The sequence below is a fragment of the Tursiops truncatus genome, chromosome 4 (assembly GCF_011762595.2).
Source record: "Tursiops truncatus isolate mTurTru1 chromosome 4, mTurTru1.mat.Y, whole genome shotgun sequence".
NCBI lineage: Eukaryota > Metazoa > Chordata > Mammalia > Artiodactyla > Delphinidae > Tursiops > Tursiops truncatus.
This window is the reverse complement of record NC_047037.1, coordinates 14,526,938-14,546,959: the sequence shown is the minus strand read 5'-3', so window position 1 is coordinate 14,546,959 and position 20,022 is coordinate 14,526,938. Positions and strand designations below refer to the sequence as shown.

The following is a 20,022-nucleotide window of genomic DNA, read 5'->3' as shown; positions in this document are numbered from 1 at the left end:
CCAGCAGTGAGTAAAATTAATGGCGTTCTTTGTAAGCAGATGACTTTGTCAGACCAACGTTCTGGGATTTTTAATTCTTCTCTACTCTGGCTCCATCCCCACCTCCCTCAAAAAGTGGAGAAAGAGTAAGGGCAAGCTCTAGCCCTTTAGTTAAAAATTAACTTTGGCATTTAGATCTTAAGTCGTATTTCCTTTGACTTAATGTTCTTTTCCCCATATTTCTACATTTTAATATCATTTCTGACTTCCTGTTTCCTAATCCAGTTTCAATTTGGGGGAAATCTAACTCTCCTGGCTGACAGAAACATACTCCTAAGAATTTCGAACCCATATAATATTTTTGTGAAGGGTCTCAAAAATAAAAGCAGCTTTCTCCAGGTGTTCAAACCCTAATCAGATTAGCAGACTTCGTGTAAATCGATGGATCCTGTGTCAGTGGTCTGGAAGGGCACAAAGGGAGAAGCCCCAGGTGCAGTGCTTGTAGGGCTGGGGGAGTGTGGTGCAGGTGAGGGTAGTTACTTTCTGTCATGCTTTGAAATGCTGAGATTTCCCAACCTTTAAAGAACAATGAAGAAGCGTATGCCCCTCTATAAGTAAATCTAAGGTAAAACCACCCAGAATTATATCACCTTGGCTGACTACAAAACATTTCCTTATATAATTCTTATAAACATCAGTTCTCATTGGATCATTTAAACAAGACCAGTTTATAAAAGTGTAGTTACTGTACCCATCTTAGAAAACTGTTCTCTATGAGGAAGAAACCCAGACACAGTACTTTAGCTGGCTGGGATAAATTCAGATTTTATAATTGAGGAAAATAGAAGCTCGGAGAGTTTGGTACCTTGTCCACTTTCACACAGCCAGGACTAGGAAGAGATCTGGTTCTTAGTCCCATTTGCTTCCGCTTATACCCCGTTATGACTGTGCAGTGAACAGAGCATCTACCTAGTATCAGTTCTGAGAGATGCTTTGCATCTTCTGGAATTTGATAGTGGTTTTGGGACCTTTGCCTCAAAGGGTTGAAAATGTCGAGCTTTTGCGAAGTCCGAGGACAGACCTTCACTATAACTAGTTTTATGTTGTTTCCTTTTACAAGGAGCTGTTTCTGTGCACCCTCTCCTCTCTTCTCAGATACGATGACCTAGAAATTCTTTTTCACATATATGTACATGAGGAATGCAGGAGCCTTACAGTTAATGACTAACAAGAATGTAAGTCAGGAAGCTGTGTGGTAGAGTGGTGAGAACCTGTGATATTGGAACCAGGGGCCTGAGTTCCTGTCCTGCTGCTTCTACTCATCAGTTGAGTGACAGTGAACAAGCCTCTTAACTTCACTGAGCCTCAGTCTCATCCTGGGTAAAATGAAGTTAATGCTATTGCCCACGTTGTTGTGAGAATGAATGTATATCAACAACGTCTGCATATATTTTGTGCCACACACTAAGTACTTTAAAGGACACCACAGAGGTGGGGGGGAACTCAGTCTATACCCTCATAATCTGCTTTACATATTTAGAACAATCAGAGAACAGTAAAATATTGCATAGATTCCAGTATTACTTTAGTAATGGTGCATGTGGAACATGCAGTAGTTGCTAAGAGATGAGGCAGATGTTTGCTGGCTTCAGTAGATGGGAAAAGCATTTCAAACTCAGTATATCCCAAACCAAACTCATAATCTTTCCTCTAAAGGTGAATCTCTTCTGGAGTTCCCATTTCCTACTTCTCCATTGTGGGACTTATAGAGCTAGGAAACATCCTTACCACCATATCCAGTTGACCCCCGTATCCAGCCCATCCCCCCAAGTCTCCATTGTCTTTCAGTGACCACTTCAGTAGCATCCTAATTAGTCCCTTAAGTAGTCAATACTTTGCTTTTCCAGTCTAATAAAGTCCTTTCCTTTTAGTGGATTCCCATTGCAATCGGGATAAAATACAGCCCTTACAGTATGAAAGAAACTCAGTCCTTTTGGACTCAGGGTAAAATCCAGTTCTTTAACATTGCCTGCAAAACTCTGCTTCTTTGGACTGTCTGGCTCTTCCCCTTAAACTCACCTTACACCCTTTGTCCGCTAGACACCCACACTCCAGTGAATGACCTTCCTTTGTTCTTCTTAGGTAACATATGTCCTCTTGCCTCAGGGCTTTTACATGTGATTTTTTCTGTAGCTCTGTAGTTTCAGATCTCAGCTTTCAGATCTTAAGATATTCCTCATTAACACCTCTCTGATCCCCAGACTAGATCATATCCTGCTGACAGTCTGTTCTCAGAGCCCCTGTATGTAAATCTTTGGGTTTGTAGGTATGTATTTGTGCAAGATCATTGTGTCCTCAACTCTAAAATGACTTGCCTTCTCACTTGGAGTAAAAAACCAAAGTCCTTTCAATGACATTGAGGCAAGTCTGCCCTCTATTCATCCCAACCCCCAACTCCTGTACTTTCTCCCCTCCCTTACCCTATTCCAGCCACACAGGCCTCCTTGCTGATCCTTGTACATATAGATGCACCAAACAGACTCCTGCCCCAGGACCTTTGTACTTGCTGTTCTCTCTGATGGGATGTTCTTTCCACAGCTGTACAGGTGGCTTACTTTCTCACTTCTTTTAGATCTTTGCTTAAATGTCACCTCTGTGAGGGCTTCCTAAACCACCCTGTTTAAAATCTATGTATCACCCCTTGTAACATGCTCCTTCTTTCCCTGTTTTATTTTTCTCCATGGTACTTATCAGCATCTGATATATTATAAAAGTTACTTGTTTATTTATTGTCATTCTCTCCTCACTCTGATGTCAGCTCCACAAAGAATGAGATTTTTATCTTTTTCTGTTATTGTTCATTGCTGTAGCCCCAGTGCCTAGCGGTCGCTAGTGTCTAGTAGGCATTTTCTTCTTTTTTTTTAGTAAGCATTTTCTAACTATCAGTTGAATAAATACATGAATGAATGACTTCGACTATTTTTCTCATTAAATTTTTAGCTCATGAGGGCATGGGAAATGTCTTTCATTTTCTATTTACTCTCAGCCCTTGGCACATTGTGGATGTACAGTAAATATTTGTTAAATAGATAGACAAAAGGGTGTAAATTCAATTTAACCTAAAAAACAGTGATGTAACGGGGCATGACCTTCATGGGTAGTGGACAGAGACATGGAAACTCTGCTTCAGTTGGCATTTCATGTATGGGCCCTTCCCCTTCCCCTGCAGATGAATTGGGGGTAGAGCTGTGTGAATGAGAAAATCACTTTTTGGTAATGACTCTTCAGTGACAAAATCCATTTGTCTCTTGTTTAACTGGAGACCAAACATCGTATACGTATAAATACAGATGTTTGTTTAGAACAAGTAGCATCAAGATGGGGGGGCAATTAGTGACATGTAAGATTTGGCTTTCTTGCAGAAAATGCTGTTCTGTATCAGAACTACAAAGAAAAGGCCCTTGACATTGACTCTGATGAAGAGTCAGAGCCTAAAGAAAAGAAATCAGACGAAAAAATTGTGGTTCACCATAAGCCACTGAGGCCTACGTGGAGCCAGCTCTCTGCGGTGAGTGTGTACCTTCTCTTTTTGTATCTGCGGGAGTGAGAAGACCAAGTTGTGGACATTATGCCTAGTTGTGGTTTTAATTTTTTCTACCAGTGATCCTGTAACCCTAAGGAGAAAGACTCTTCTTTTTAGATTGTGAAATATTTCTTGAAACTCTGCAGGCACTAGTGAGAACATGAACTTTGACAGTTCTGATCAGGAAAATTTATCAGGTTTTTATCAAATAAAAGACTGATGTACCATGGACTCTGGAAACACTTCCTACTCAGTATCTTTTTTTTTTTTTTTTTTTTTTTTTTTTTGCGGTGCGTGGGCCTCTCACCGTTGTGGCCTCTCCCGTTGCGGAGCACAGGCTCCGGACGCGCAGGCCCAGTGGCCATGGCTCACAGGCTCAGCCGCTCCGCGGCATGTGGGATCTTCCCGGACCGGGGCACGAAGCCGTGTCCCCTGCATCGGCAGGCGGACTCTCAACCCCTGCGCCACCAGGGGAGCCCCCTTACTCAGTATCTTTTCTTGTTTCCTTTATAGAGTGTGTATGTAGTGGTAGCTTAATATATCCTGAGCTTTATCATAATTATGGCTCTATATACATATGTATATGTATGATATATGTATATATGTATATGTACCTACGCACAACAGGGAACTTATTACACTTCTTCCTTGGAAATTTCATTTGATAGGGACACATTTATATTTTCTTGAAAATGGTTAATGAATGGCATTCTGTTCTGTCTCCCCGTGTGCATCTTTTGTTTGCGAGTATCTGACACTTACTTTTGTGTTGATGAGTAATTTCTCCTCTCTGCCTCAAACATCTTTTGTTTTTAGCCGTAATTTCTTTTCCTCCTGGCTTAACAATGTCACGGTGTGATGCGTAGTTTACTTGATGTGACTTTGGGTACAGCATTTGTGGGCATCTGATGCATTACCAAGTAGGAAGGAATTCCCGTGGCCGGCTTGGGTGGTGGGAGCGTTGCATGAAAAACAGGCCAGTGCACCTCTGTGAGTCCTTTGGCAATATGGGAGCAGAAGTGATTCCCTCTGAAGCCGAAATGAGCATTGTTCAGAGTCAGGAATCTTATGTATTTAGGGAACCCGTCAGCGTAAGTGAAGAAGTTGTATATGTTGGCGCTCATAAATTTGACCATGGAAATGGGTGCATGTTGATAATGGGGATGACTTCTGGCTCAGGCTCTTCCTCCCCTCTTCTGCCCTGTATTGGAATTCAGAATTCTAGAAACCAAGCCCTTTCTTCCTGTCTCTCTCACACCCCCTAATTTTGTTCTAAGGAGAAGTTATGTATTTCCACTCCCCTCACCGTGTGACACCCTTAGTGTTATACCACAGATTAAAATGCCTACAGGGCAGAGCAGGTGGTGTTATAAGTGATGCTGGTGAGTGTAGGTGAGGGGAAGTGGCGGGGACTGTGGTCCATAGGCCTTGTATGAATTGAGCAGCGGACACTTAGTTCAAACCAGCCCCGTGTTACAGTATTTTCTGATATTTAAAAAAGAGAATACAGAAAGCCAGATTTTTACGAGTATTATCCTAATTCAAGTTTTAAAAAATGTTGTATGAGGGCTTCCCTGGTGGCGCAGTGGTTGAGAGTCCGCCTGACAATGCAGGGGACATGGGTTTGTGCCCCGGTCTGGGAAGATTCCACATGCAGCAGAGCGGCTAGGCCCGTGAGCCATGGCCGCTGAGCCTGCGCATCCGCAGCCTGTGCGCCGCGGTGGGAGAGGCCACGACAGTGAGAGGCCCGCGTACCGCAAAAAAAAAAGAAAGTGTTGTATGAGCCCAACAATATCTATGGGCCAGACTTGGCTCCTGTGCTAACAGTTTGCAACTTCCGTGATGCTTCTGTGAATTTCGCAGTGGTGAGGTGGTATCATCTGTCCACAGAACCGGCATGGTGGTAGCCTTATTCCCTAATCTGATGACCTTGTGGTATTATATACCAATGCAGATACTTGGAAAAACTGGTGACAAGGCCCACACAGGCCAAGATGGCTCTAAATGGCTGTCATTCCATTGTTGGTATGGACCATTTGGTAGCAGATCCTCAAGAAGAAAACTATGGATTTTTTGAGTTCTTTCTGTGGGACAGCAGCTGCGTTTGTTAGCACAGGCCTAAATCCTTCTGTTGTTCTCTGAATGCTAAACAAAAATGTGTACTTCTGTGTCACTTACACTCTGCTCCCGCTTAGCTTTAGTACCCAAAACCAGGCTGCCATATTTATGCCTCCTGGAATTTGGCTTTCATTTAGATTAACAAATGCACACTGAAATGATACTGCATATCCTCAGCACAACTTCAAATATGGGCATGTGTTTTATTTGGCCAAGGATCAATGTGCTGATGTGCCTTTTGTTAACAAGACTGATATCAGAAGACTATCTGGTGATAAAATGTAAAGCTATAAAATGGGTTCTAACCGCAGCGCGTGTTATCTTGGATTTGAGTGTTCCCGGGAGGCTTGTGTGTATTTATTGTGTTGGTGGCAATTACACTTAATCAAAGCAGCATGATTGGACTTTGCCACTTTGCATCACTTGGGCACCAGCCTGCATTTTCTTTGTGCCTTTTGTGTCTCTGTTTCACTTTTTTTTTTTTTTTTTTTTGCGGTACGCGGGCCTCTCACTGTTGTGGCCTCTCCCGTTGCGGAGCACAGGCTCGGGACGCGCAGGCTCAGCGGCCATGGCTCACGGGCCCAGCCGCTCCGCAGCATGTGGGATCTTCCCAGACCGGGGCACGAACCCGTGTCCCCTGCATCGGCAGGCGGACTCTCAACCACTGCGCCACCAGGGAAGCCCTCTGTTTCACTTTTAAAACATCTTAATTTTTTTTTATTATAAAGTACTTCAAGCATGTAGAAAAATTAAAACTTAAATTTGTGTAATAGATTTCCAGGTACCTGCCATCCAGGTACCAGCTTGAACAGATGTTAACATTTTAACATATTTATTTCAGGCTTTTATTTTTTGAGACAGATTCAGTTAACCATCCTCCTCTCCAGTCCTTTTCTCTTTCCTTCCTCTCCAGGGGTCATCACTGTCCTGAAGTTCTCTTCTGTCCTTCCCACGTGGGTTTTCTACCCACTAAAAAGTTGCAAGCAGCTCTGGCTTTTAGGGAAAACAACAGAAAGCAGCGATTACTTTTCTAGAAGCCTAGCAATTAGTAAATATCCAGGTTGCAGTTAGGACCCTAAAGAGAAGAGGCTTCATGAATTATGAAAAATGTCAGGATGTTTTCCGTAAGGGGTAGACACCTCTGTTTCTCTGTCTGACCTTGTGCCCTGATCGCTCCTTGTAAAGGGGCTACAGTGTTTAGGGCAGGTTTTGGAACACTTTGACTTTCCATCATCTTTCCATGCTTAACTTTTTTTTTTTTAATAAATTTATTTATTTATTTATTTATTTATTTTTAGCTGTGTTGCGTCTTCGTTTCTGTGCGAGGGCTTTCTCCAGTTGCGGCGAGCGGGGGCCACTCTTCATCATGGTGTGCAGGCCTCTCACTGTCGCGGCCTCTCCCGTTGCAGAGCGCAGGCTCAGTAGTTGTGGCTCACGGGCTTACTTGCTCCACGGCATGTGGGATCTTCCCAGACCCGGGCTCGAACCCGTGTACCCTGCATTGGCAGGCGGATTCCCAACCACTGCGCCACCAGGGAAGCCCCCATGCTTAACTTTTAATAATACCAAATAAGTAGGGTAGTCCCCATCCTGTCTTTAACACAAAACTCTTCCTCGAGTAAGGCCTTGATCCCAGAAAGGGAAGAGGACAAAGGGTTTTCTGGCAAAGGGGTTAGGTCTCAATTTGGCATGTATCTTGACTTTCTACTTGGGAAGGGTGCGTGTGAGCACACCTGTGCATTAGCTGCTGTTGATTGTTTTATTTTGTAAAAATCTCTTATCTTTTTTTTTTTTTTTTTCTGTACGCGGGGCTCTCACTGTTGTGGCCTCTCCCGTTGCGGAGGCTCCGGACGCGTGCAGGCTCAGCAGCCATGGCTCATGGGCGCAGCTGCTCCGCGGCATGTGGGATCTTCCCGGACCGGGGCACGAACCCGTGTCCCCTGCATCGGCAGGCGGACTCTCAACCACTGCGCCACCAGGGAAGCCCAAAAATCTCTTATCTTTGTTGCCAACACATGACTGCCTCCTGAGGTGATGAAACTTTTATCAGTTGACTGTGAGAAGCGTCCAGTATGCAGGACACTCTTTAGAAGAGCCGCAGTTTGCAGTCATTTCTGGTTGTTGTGTAAGGTCCTGAAGCCTTCAGTCTGTATGTAATTTGTCTTCGTGTGTGTGTTTATGATGTGTCTCCTTTGGTTTCATTGGACAGCCACGAAAGGTGGTTCTCCGTGTATGGTGTTGGGACAGGTTTAACTGTTGCATTGTGGTCACCTAGGAATGAGGGAGAGTTAGAACTGAGTAAGAGAGGCATTTAGTTGGGCCTTCATAGAATAGAGAAAGTCTAGGCTTCCCTAGTTGGATTATAGTGACTTAGTGGTGAATGTGGGTAGCAGTGTGGCTTTGCTGACAGGGTCTCCATGTAGAAGTGGGGTGTTCTCCATGGTCAGGAACACAGCCTGAGCTCCATGCTGTCATCAGATGGTGCCAGGCTTACTCTTCCTTCACTTGCTTGTCAGAGGGTATTGATCTACTCTTCATCAGAAATATAGGATTTCTTCATTCCAGGGAACATAACTTTATGCTGCCCTTCAGGCCTTGGGGAACACTAATATATGAGAAATAAATGATCGTGGTTACCAGGTTTTAGTTGATCATAAGTGGAAGAAATTTGAGGTTTCAATTTGAAAAGTCATTTTTGTCCTCCAGAGATCTGTGCCCAGAGATAAAGGAACCTGCCACACACAGGTGAATGGCCCAGCGAATCACCTAAAACGACATCGTGAGGACTGAGACAGCAGTTCTTGGATCTCTGGGCAAAGCTTGTGGGTTTGAAGAAAAATATTGATTGTATTATTAGTGTGGGATTGAACACTGAGTACCTGCTTCAGTTAGTGCTAGGTGGGTAGCAGCTGAGTCCTCCATGCAAAGTGAGCTTCAGGTTTCTAATCAGTTTCATCCTTTAATGGGCTCCCAGAAGGATTTACAATATTACTGAAAATAAAAAATCAATCTTGAAGTCTTTTTGCTTTTTGTCATAACTTGACCCCTCCCCCATCACGTACTATGCATTGGACTAAAAAAATGACAGTTGCGAAACCCGTGTTTGTTTTGTTAAGTTCCGTGACAGCCCCAAAGCCACACTTGCCAGCCATGCCCTGACCCCATTTGTTTGCCATGGGGTGTGTTTGTGTAATTTCCACCGCCTTGACACCCCAGGTACCTTCGACAAGGGTGCTCAGGCTCCAGAGTCAAAAACAAGCACACAGGCCAACCTTCTACTTGGATTCAATACCGAATGCAGTCACCTGACATACACCTGCTACAGTCATCCTCTTACTGGACTCTTCCTTTATACTTGCTGACACGTGGCTTTATCAGTAATCTGAAATCATTTTGAGTGTTTCTTCAGTTTGCTCAAAAATTTTGAACTCTATTCTGGAACTGGTTTTTTATGTTTTCTTTAAAGTACGTCTTCAGCTGTCCTTAGTGTGGCTAACTAGGTTCATAGCTAGAGTTAGGACTTTGGTCTCTTGAGTTCTGGAATCAGCTCCTAAGACACACATAGTTTGCTCTGGTTGACCTGGAACTGCCAAATGAGAAAGGGCGATTTGAAAAATGGCCATTTGATTACCAGTGTAATTTCATTCAGTGGAAAATACAACACGCTTTGGAGTCTTTAGCAGTTCCATTTGGTGGGACTTATTCTTTTAGAATCTACACCATGTTTATTGTGAAAGACACTGTTTTCTACTGAAAATCAGAGCTCAACAGATGTAATAAATCTGAATATCCTCCTGTTTGCAGAAATGCTTAATGCATTTAGAGGTCATCAACAATTTCATCCTTTTCCCTTACATTTTCACACTTGTCTGAATTAATTTTCAGTTGTTCAGTGAGTTGCTGCTTAAAATAATCTCTTCAGTCATAGAATTTTCCATTTACATTTTTGCAACATAGCAGTCTCATAAAATTATGTTTTTACCTTAAATGGTGACTAATACCTTTTATCATATCTATCTTTTATGTTTAAAAAATAGAAAAAACATTCCCATTTTTCACATCTGGCTTACTTTCGGTACTTACAATGTAGACAGTTAGTCAGGGCTTTAGACGTGTACTCGTGTACACTGTTACATTGGAGAGTAGATGTCCTGGAGTGTTTGTATCTTTATAAACAGAACTGGAGGTCCATGTGCCTGGACCTGGGAAGTCCAGCAGAGATCCTGGTCCAGCTAAGAGGGCTGGAGCTGGGATCTGCTTAGCCTGGGGCAGGGAGCGGGCTCTGTTACACTCTTGTCATTTCAGTACAATTAGATTGTGGTGTTCCCTCAACATTTTTGAAAATTGATTTTGACTATATAAGCAATACATAGCACATGTTCCATGAAAAAAATTAAACATTTCAGATGAGACGAAAGTCTCTCTTTTTTTTTTTTTTTTTTTTTTTTTGCAGTACGCGGGCCTCTCACTGATGCCGCTCCTCCCGCTGTGGAGCACAGGCTCCGATGCGCAGGCTCAGCGGCCATGGCTCACGGGCCCAGCCGCTCCGCGGCATGTGGGATCTTCCCAGACCGGGGCACGAACCCGTGTCGCCTGCATCGGCAGGCGGACTCTCAACCACTGCGCCACCAGGGAAGCCCCCAAAGTCTCTTTTGATCATATCTGCAATCCCAGTCTCTTTCGCCTTCTGTCTAGGCAATGCTGTTCTCAATTTGGTAACGCTCTTCTTGAAATCCACGTATATACATGTAAGGAAAAAATAAAGATTATGTGCATTTACATAAATGATATACTGTGCAGCTGTTACAACTTGTTTTTTTCCTGAACAGTGTGTCTTATAAATCATGTCACGTCTCTACACGATGATCCTCAGTGTTCTTTCTAGTCTCTGGGTTAGGCTATAGGATGGATATGCATTTCGCCATCTTTCTTTTCTGGGGAGTTATACCTGCTTTGAGAATCTGATAGAAGTTGTGAGCCATAGACCTTCTCTTTAGAAAAATGCACACACAAGTAGATGTGTGAAACTAGTTTATACTTTTTGTTTTTTTCAGTTTCAGTTTGGGAGTATTTTTTTCTTTTGACTTTATCTCCAAATACTGGGGATACCTCACTGTAGCTTCCTGTGTATTGAGTACATTTCCATGTTGTTCATGTCATGTCACCTTTAGAAGTTTTTCTTTTTCTGAATTATAGCGATGGTGGAACTGTAACCCCTTCTGAAAAATATATAGAGATTGAGAAAAAAACTACTCTGGTTGGAGCTTAGTAAGCAAAGGGCAGTTGAGTGGTAGATGTACCAATATTTATGTTGTTGATTCTATGGAGAGAACAATGGGTTGTGAAAATGTGGGTGTGTGTGCCTTAGGCCCTGAGGGCAGGTATGGAGCAGAAGAGACAAGTGCTCCAAGAAAGTGGGAGGACATGAGCACAGAGGTGTTTCATATTGGTTGGTGTAAGTACAAAAGGAGGTATTTCAACTGGAAACCTAGACCTGGGTCCCAGACAAAGAGGGTCTTATTACATTGAGCAGAAAACTGAGGAGAGAGATTGATGAATGATTCCTTCATTCATGTAGTCTTTGTGGAGGCCCCTGTTCTAGGCAGTGGAGATAGAGCACAAACAGACTCCACTTTGCTTTCATGTCCTTACTGACACCCTGAATGGCAAGACAGACACCAAATTATCCCACATGTACATGTAGAATTGCTGTGTTAATACTGTGAAGGACGTACTTGTGCTGCTCTGAGATCCTATGGGAAGGGCACCTGTCTGGGCAAGATGCTGTCAGTCAAGGGAAGGTGGCAAAGGAGATGACAAGAGCTGCCATCTGATCAGCTACCAGATAAGTGTCAGGTCAGAGATGTTGTTAGAGGGGCGGGTGCAGGCTGGAGGAGTCCCAAGCAGAGAAAACATCACGTACGCTATGTGGACCCTTCGGGGTGATGGAGGGTCAGAGGATTTGAGAAAAAGTCAGTGCACCTGCAGCTTCTTGATCTCTTTTCTTCCAGCCTCTACCTGTTGGGGGGTCCAGAGGCTCCATCCTTGGGGCTCCTCTTTTATCTGCACTCCCTTGGTGATCTCATGCAGTCTTGTGGCTTTAAATACATCATCTACTCTGATGACTTTCAAGTTTCTGTCTCTAGACTGGACCTTTCCTTGAGCGTCAGACAAGGATATCCAGCTTTGTTTCTGGTATCTAACCAGCATCTCAAAGTTAACCTTTCCAAAAGTTGACTTCTGATCACTCCCTTCTCTCCCACCCAAATCAGCTTCTCTCATAATCTCTTCTTTTTCCCAGCAAATAATGACTCCATTTTCTACTTGTGAAGGTCAGAACCCTTAGAGCCTTTGCTCACTCTTCTCTTTCTCCCATAACTTACTTAAAAAGACTGGATGCAAAGTCTTTTGCCTGTAACTTCAGAATAGAGCTACTTCTCTGCTGCCACCCTGTCACTGTGGAGGTGGATTGTCCCCATTGCTTCCCAGCTCAACTCCCTGCATCTATGTGGGTCCGTTTTGGTCTCTTCTCCGTATAGCAGCTATATAGTTATATTGTTGAATTGTGATCCTGTTAAAATGTACTGAGATATTGTCCCTTTGTTCTGAACCTTCAAGTTATTTCTTACCTCTACTCAAAATAAAGGCTAAGCCTTACAGGGGCCAGGGAGGCTGTGTATTCTGGCCCCTGGTTACTCTCTGGACTCATCCCATGCTTGCTGCTCAGTTACACTGGTGTTCCTCCAATACAAGGTGCACGCTGCCTCAGGGCCTTTGCACTTGCTGTCTCCTCAGCTTCCAATAAATAGCTCTTCTTCCAGTGTCTTCCTGACGCTTACCCCTCTAACATACTATGTGATTTACTTTTCTTGTTAATGGTCCATCTACTCCCACTGGAATAAAATCTGCATGAAAGCAGAGATTTTTGTCTGTTATGTTCCCTATCCTATTCCTAGCACATCATTGCCTGACTTACAGGAGGCTTGCAGTAAATATGTGGTGAATTTATGAGTGAATGTATAAATGAATGAGTAAAGGCAAAAACCTAATCCCATAAGTGAAAATAACAGCCAAAAAACTCAGCGGGGAAAACAGCCAGGAAGTTTCCTATTTGGGGCTATTTGGAGGCTGTTTTAATTTTTATTTTAAAGGACAAATTCTTGACACTTTGGCTACCTCCTGGATTTAATAAATGTCTTTGATACATTAGGAAACTTGGTATCTTCATAGTTTAGAACTACCTATGGTAGGTATTTGCATACTACGAAATCAAATTAAATTACAGCCTCCCTCATCCTCCACTTGGTATTTCTTTTGGGGAGGTAGATGGATGCATTCAAGAACAACAGGAGTCTGTAGGAATATAGTGTAATTAGGTAAAAGGAAAGAAGGCTCGGTTACTTTGAGGAGTTCTGAATAACTGTGGGGAAAGGCTCTATAATACTGAGCTTGCGCTTGGGAAAATCATCCATTAGATTCTTGTATCTGCCCTCTTGACCTTAAGATGTCCCCTTGTGGTGTCTCTTCTTTTGGCCCAGCGATGGGGCTATTCATCAGAGCCATATCCACAGAGTGATTTGTCTCCATGATGATTGATTAGAGAAATTGTCACCATCAAAATTACCGTTGAGGGCTTCCCTGGTGGCGCAGTGGTTGAGAATCTGCCTGCCAATGCAGGGGACGCGGGTTCGAGCCCTGGTCTGGGAAGATCCCACATGCTGCGGAGCAACTAAGCCCGTGCGCCACAGCTACTGAGCCTGCGCGTCTGGAGCCTGTGCTCCGCAACAAGAGAAGTTCGCGACAGTGAGAGGCCTGCGCACCGCGATGAAGAGTGGCCCCCGCTCGCCGCAACTAGAGAAAGCCCACGCACAGAAACGAAGACCCAACACAGCAAAAATAAATAAATTAATTAAAAAAAAAAATTACCATTGAATCTTTAAATGTGGAACTAGTGCTTAAAAACTTTTTTCTCAATTTTGGTTGATTTATCCAGAGTACTTATAGCCTGTTGATGTTCTACATGATTAATCCGTACTCTTATGTCTTACAATTATTATGGCATTTATTATCTGTATATCTGTTATCTGGGGGGATAAGGACCATAGCCAATGGACAGCTTCTGCAGAAGGAAGTATTTTTGCCAGTAAAAGGAAATTGCAGATTATTTTCCCCTTTAGTGTAGGAGATAAACTCTGCTACCCATCCAACTGCAATAACATAAAAATGGAGTAGTTCATATTTGGGGCGGCAGGAAACCGTGCTTCTGGCGGTTATGTGCAAAGGAGTATGGCTGTTGTCTGTTGTCTGCTCAACTCATATTCAGCTGGGGTTAAGTTCTCAGTGTGAGCAGGCAGTGCAGATAACTGTAGCTATGGGACCTGTCATTGGATCATCATAATATTAAGTTATTTACATGCAGTTAACTTATTAACACAGTGTTTGCAGAGGAGACTGTGCACCAGGGATTATACTAGGTCATTTCACTCAGCTTATGTCGAGCTTGTGACAATACCATGAGAGTGGGTACTATTTCTCTACTATATATTGAGGCAGCTGAGACTCCGAAGTGACAAATAGGGTTACTTTCCTACTGTTTTCTTTAGGGTCTTGAGGTTACCTGGAACAGAGCCTCTAAAGTTTCGCTAAATACCAGATGTGTAGCCAGGGCTCTGGAAGAGCAGGAACCACATTTCTATCTGGTACTTGGCCAGGAATGTGACTGCGTCTCAGAAGTGGCCTGTTGGCTATTTCTTCTCATGAATTGGCTCATTTGCCCTTTCTGCCAGGTCTGTCTTCTGTCCTGAGAACTCCTGCATACTCAGAGTTTCTGAGTTCTTGTAAATTAGATTTGAGGTTACCTAGCATGGTCCAGCGCTGCCTCATGTTATCCTCTCAGCTTCCATGTATAGTTACCCAGGTCAATTTCTTTATTTTTTAAACATCTTTATTGGAGTATAATTGCTTTTCAGTGGTGTGTTAGTTTCTGCTTTATTACAGTGAATCAGCTATACATATACATATATCCCCATATCTCCTCCCTCTTGCGTCTCCCTCCCACCCTCCCTATCCCACCCCGCTAGGTGGTCACAAAGCACCGAGCTGATCTCCCTTTGCTATGCAGCTGCTTCCCACTAGCTATCTATTTTACATTTGGTAGTGTATATATGTCCATGACACTCTCTCACTTCGTCCCAGCTTACCCTTGCCCCTCTCCGCATCCTCAATTCCATTGTCTACGTCTTTATTCCTGTCCTGCCCCTAGGTTCATCACAATCTTTTTTCTGATTTCATATATATGTGTTAGCATACAGTATTTGTTTTTCTCTTTCTGACTTACTCCACTCTGTATGACAGACTCTGGGTCCATCCACGTCACTACAAATAACTTAATTTCATTTCTTTTTATGGCTGAGTAATATTCCACTGTATATATGTGCCACATCTTCTTTATCCGTTCATCTGTTGATGGACGCTTAGATTGCTTCCATGTCCTGGCTATTGTAAATAGAGCTGCAATGAACATGGTGGTATATGACTCTTTTTGAATTATGGTTTTCTCAGGGTATATGCCCAGTAGTGGCATTGCTGGGTCATAAGGTAGTTCTATTTGTAGTTTTTTAAGGAACCTCCATACTGTTCTCCATAGTGGCTGAACCAATTTACATTCCCACCAGGGTGCAAGAGGGATCCTTTTCTCCACACCCTCTCCAGCATTTATTGTTTCTAGATTTTTTGATGATGGCCATTCTGACCAGTGTGAGGTGATATCTCATTGTAGTTTTGATTTGCATTTCTCTCATGATTAGTGATGTTGAGCATCCTTTCACGTGTTTATTGGCAGTCTGTATGTCTTCTTTGGAGAAATGTCTATTTAGGTCTTCTGTGCATTTTTGGATTGGGTTGTTTATTTTTGTGATATTGAGCTGCATGAGCTGCTTGTATATTTTGGAGACTAATCCTTTGTCAGTTGCTTTGTTTGCAAATATTTTCTCCCATTCTGAGGGTTGTCTTTTCGTCTTGTTTATGGTTTCCTTTGCTGTGCAAATGCTTTTAAGTTTCACTAGGTCCCCTTTGTTTATTTTTGTTGTAATTGTCATTTCTCCAGGAGGTGGGTAAAAAAGGATCTTGCTGTGATTTATGTCAGAGAGGGTTCCTCCTGTGTTTTCCTCTAAGAGTTTTATAGTGTCTGGCCTTCCATTTAGGTCTCTAATACATTTGGAGTTTATTTTTGTGTATGGTGTTAGGGAGTGTTCTAATTTCATTCTTTTACATGTAGCTGTCCAGTTTTCCCAGCACCACTTATTGAAGAGGCTCTCTTTTCTTTATTGTATATTCTTGCCTCCTTTATCAAAGGTAAGGTGACCATATGTGCGTGGGTTTATCTTTGCACTTTCTATCCTGTTCCAGTGATCTATATTTCTCTTTTTGTGCCGATACCATATTGTCTTGATTACTGTAGCTTTGCAGTATAGTCTGAAGTCAGGGAGCCTGATTCCTCTAGTTCCGTTTTTCTTTCTCAAGATTGGTTTGGCTATTCGGGGTCTTTTGTGTTTCCATACAAATTGTGCAATTTTTTGTTCTAGTTCTGTGAAAAATGCCATTGGTAGTTTGATAAGGATTGCATTGAATCTGTAGATTGCTTTGGGTAGTATAGTCATTTTCACAATGTTGCTTTTTCTAATCCAAGAACATGGTATATCTCTCCATCTGTTGGTATCATCTTTAATTTCTTTCATCAGTGTCTTATAGTTTTCTGCATACAGATCTTTTGTCTCCTTAGGTAGATTTATTCCTAGGTATTTTATTCTTTTTGTTGCAGTGGTAAATGAGAGTGTTTCCTTAATTTCTCTTTTAGATTTTTCATCATTAGTGTATCGGAATGCAAGAGATTTCTGTGCATTAATTTTGTATCCTGCTACTTTACCAAATTAACTGATTAGCTCTAGTAGTTTTCTGGTAACATCTTTAGGATTCTCTATGTGTAGTATCATGTCATCTGCAAACAGTGACAGCTTTACTTCTTTTCCGATTTGGATTCCTTTTATTTATTTATTTTTTCTTCTCTCATTGTTGTGGCTAAAACTTCCAAAACTATGTTTAATAATAGCGGTGAGAGTGGACCATCCTTGTCTTCTTTCTGATTTTAGAGGAAATGGTTTCTGTTTTTCACCATTGAGAATGATGTTGGCTGTGGGTCTGTCATATATGGCCTTTACTGTGTTGAAGTAAGTTCCCTCTACGCCTACTTTCCGGAGAGTTTTTATCATAAATGGGTGTTGAATTTTGTCGAAAGCTTTTTCTGCGTCTATTGAGATTATCATGTGGTTTTTATCCTTCAGTTTATTAATATGGTGTATCACATTGATTGATCTGCATATACTGAAGAATGCTTGCATTCCTGGAATAAACCCCACTTGGTCATGGTGTATGATCCTTTCAATGTGCTGTTGGATTCTGTCTGCTAGTATTTTGTTGAGGATTTTTGCATCTATGTTCATCAGTGATACTGGCCTGTAGTTTTCTTTCTTTGTGATCTCATTGTCTGGTTTTGGTGTCAGGGTGATGTTGGCCTTGTAGAATGAGTTTGGGAGTGTTCCTCCCTCTGCTATATTTTGGAAGAGTTTGAGAAGGATAGGTGTTAGCTCTTCTCTAAATGTTTGTTAGAATTCACCCGTGAAGCCATCTGGTCCTGGGCTTTTTTGTTCGTTGGAAGATTTTTAATCACAGTTTCAATTTCACTGCTTGTGATTCGTCTGTTTATATTTTCTGTTTCTTCCTGGTTCAGTCTGGGAAGGTTGTGCTTTTCTACAAATTTGTCCATTTCTTCCAGGTTGTCCTAAAATGGATGTATAGTTGCTTGTAGTAATCTCTCATGATCCTTTGTATATCTGGAGTGTCAGTTGTTACTTCTTTTTCATTTCTAATTCTGTTGACCTGAGTCATCTCCCTTTTTTTCTTGATGAGTCTGGCTAGTGGTTTATCAATTTTGTTTATCTTCTCAAAGAACCAGCCTTTAGCTTTATTTATCTTTGCTATTGTTTCCTTCATTTCTTTTTCATTTATTTCTAATCTGATCTTTATGATTTCTTTCCTTCTGCTAACTTCGGGTTTTTTTTGTTCTTCTTCCTCTAATTGCTTTAGGTGTAAGGTTAGGTAGTTTATTTGAGATTTTTCTTGTTTCTTGACGTAGGATTGTATTGCTATAAACTTCCCTCTTAGAACTGCTTTTGCTGCATCCCATAGGTTTTGGGTTGTCATGTTTTCATTGTCATTTGTTTGTAGGTATGTTTTGATCTCTTTGATTTCTTCAGTGATATCTTGGTTATTTAGTAGTGTATTTTTTAGCCCCCACGTGTTTGTACTTTTTACAGATTTTTTCCTGTAATTGATATTTAGTCTCATAGCGTTGTGGTCAGAAAAGATACTTGATATGATTTCAGTTTTCTTCAATTTACCAAGGCTTGATTTGTGACCCAAGATATGATCTTTCCTGGAGAATGTTCGATGAGCACTTGAAAAAAAAGTGTATTCTGTTGTTTTTTGGATGGAATGTCCTATAAATATCAATTAAGTCTCTCTTGTTTAATGTGGCATTTAAAGCTTGTGTTTCCTTCTTTATTTTCATTTTGGATGATCTGTCTGTTGGTGAAAGTGGGGTGTTAAAGTCCCCTACTATGATTGTGTTACTGTCGATTTCCCCTTTTATGGGTGTTAGCATTTGCCTTATGTATTGAGGTGCTCCTGTGTTGGGTGCATAAATATTTACAATTTTTATATCTTCTTCTTGGATTGATCCCTTGATCATTATGTAGTGTCCTTCTTTGTCTCTTATAATAGTCTTTATTTTAAAGTCTATTTTGTCTGATATGAGAATTGCTACTCCAGCTTTTTTTTGATTTCCATTTGCATGAAAAGTGTTTTTCCATTCCCTCACTTTCAGTCTGTATGTGTCCCTAGGTCTGAAGTGCGTCTCTTGTAGACAGCGTATATACGGGTCTTGTTTTTGTATCCATTCAGCCGGTCTGCGTGTTTTGGTTGGAGCATTTAATCCATTTACATTTAATTTAATTATTGATATGTATGTTCCTATTACCATATTCTTAATTGTTTTGGGTTTGTTTTTGTAGGTCGTTTCGTTCTTTTGTGTTTCCTGCCTAGAGAAATTCCTTTAGCATTTGATGTAAAGCTGGTTTGGTGGTGCTGAATTCTCTTAACTTTTGCTTGTCTGTAAAGATTTTAATTTGTCTGTCGAATCTGAATGAGATCCTTGCTGGGTAGAGTAATCTTGGTTGTAGGTTTTCCCCTTTCATCACTTTAAATATGTCCTGCCACTCCCTTCTGGCTTGTAGAGTTTCTCCTGAAAGATCAGCTGTTAACCTTATGGGAATTCCCTTGTATGTTATGTTGCTTTTCCCTTGCTGCTTTTAATATTTTTTCTTTGTATTTAATTTTTGATAGTTTGAATAATATGTGTCTTGGCATGTTTCTCCTTGGATTTATCCTGTATGGGACTCTGTACTTTCTGGACTTGATTGACTATTACCCTTCACATGTTAGGGAAGTTTTCAACTATAATCTCTTCAAATATTTTCTCAGTCCCTTTCTTTTTCTCTTCTTCTTCTGGGACCCCTATAATTTGAATTTTGGTGCATTCAGTGTTGTCCCACTGGTCTCTGAGACTCTCCTCAATTCTTTTCATTCTTTTTTCTTTATTCTGCTCTGCAGTAGTTATTTCCACTATTTTATCTTCCAGGTCACTTATCCGTTCTTCTGCCTCAGTTATTCTGCTATTGATTCCTTCTAGAGAATTTTTAATTTCATTTATTGTGTTGTTCATCGTTGTTTATTTGCTCTTTAGTTCTTCTAGGTCCTTGTTAAACGTTTCTTGTATTTTCTCCATTCTATTTCCAAGATTTTGGATCATCTTTACTATCATTACTCTGAATTCTTTTTCAGGTAGACTGCCTATTTCCTCTTCATTTGTTTGGTCTGGTGAGTTTTTGCCTTGCTCCTTCATCTGCTGTGTGTTTCTTTGTGTTTTCATTTTGTTTAACTTACTGTGTTTGGGGTCTCCTTTTAGCAAGCTGCAGGTTTGTAGTTCCCATTGTTTTTGGTGTCTGTCCCCAGTGGCTGATGATTGTTTAGTGGGTTGTGTAGGCTTCCTGGTGGAGGTGAGTGGTGCCTGTGTTCTGATGGGTGGGGATGGATCTTGTCTTTCTGGTGGGCAGGGCAGCGTCCAATCGTGTGTTTTGGGGTGTCTGTGAACTTAGTATGATTTTAGGCAGCCCCTCTGCTAATGGGTGGGGTTGTGCTCCCATCCTGCTAGTTGTTTGTCATGGGGC

General features: G+C 41.7%; 1 protein-coding gene across 6 annotated transcripts in view; it reads left to right on the top strand.

Annotated features, from left to right (window-relative positions):
• The window catches only part of ARHGEF26 (Rho guanine nucleotide exchange factor 26), a 182,613-nt gene that overhangs the window by 3,486 nt on the left and 159,105 nt on the right, over window positions 1–20,022 (top strand). For 5 of the 6 annotated variants that reach the window (XM_019934378.3, XM_073803694.1, XM_019934377.3 and 2 more), the window contains exon 4: window positions 3,402–3,547. The exons of the other annotated variant lie outside the window; for it this stretch is intronic. In XM_019934378.3, the coding sequence (XP_019789937.2) occupies window positions 3,402–3,547 (146 nt within the window). The remainder of the gene's footprint in view (window positions 1–3,401; window positions 3,548–20,022) is intronic. 6 annotated transcript variants of the gene reach the window in all.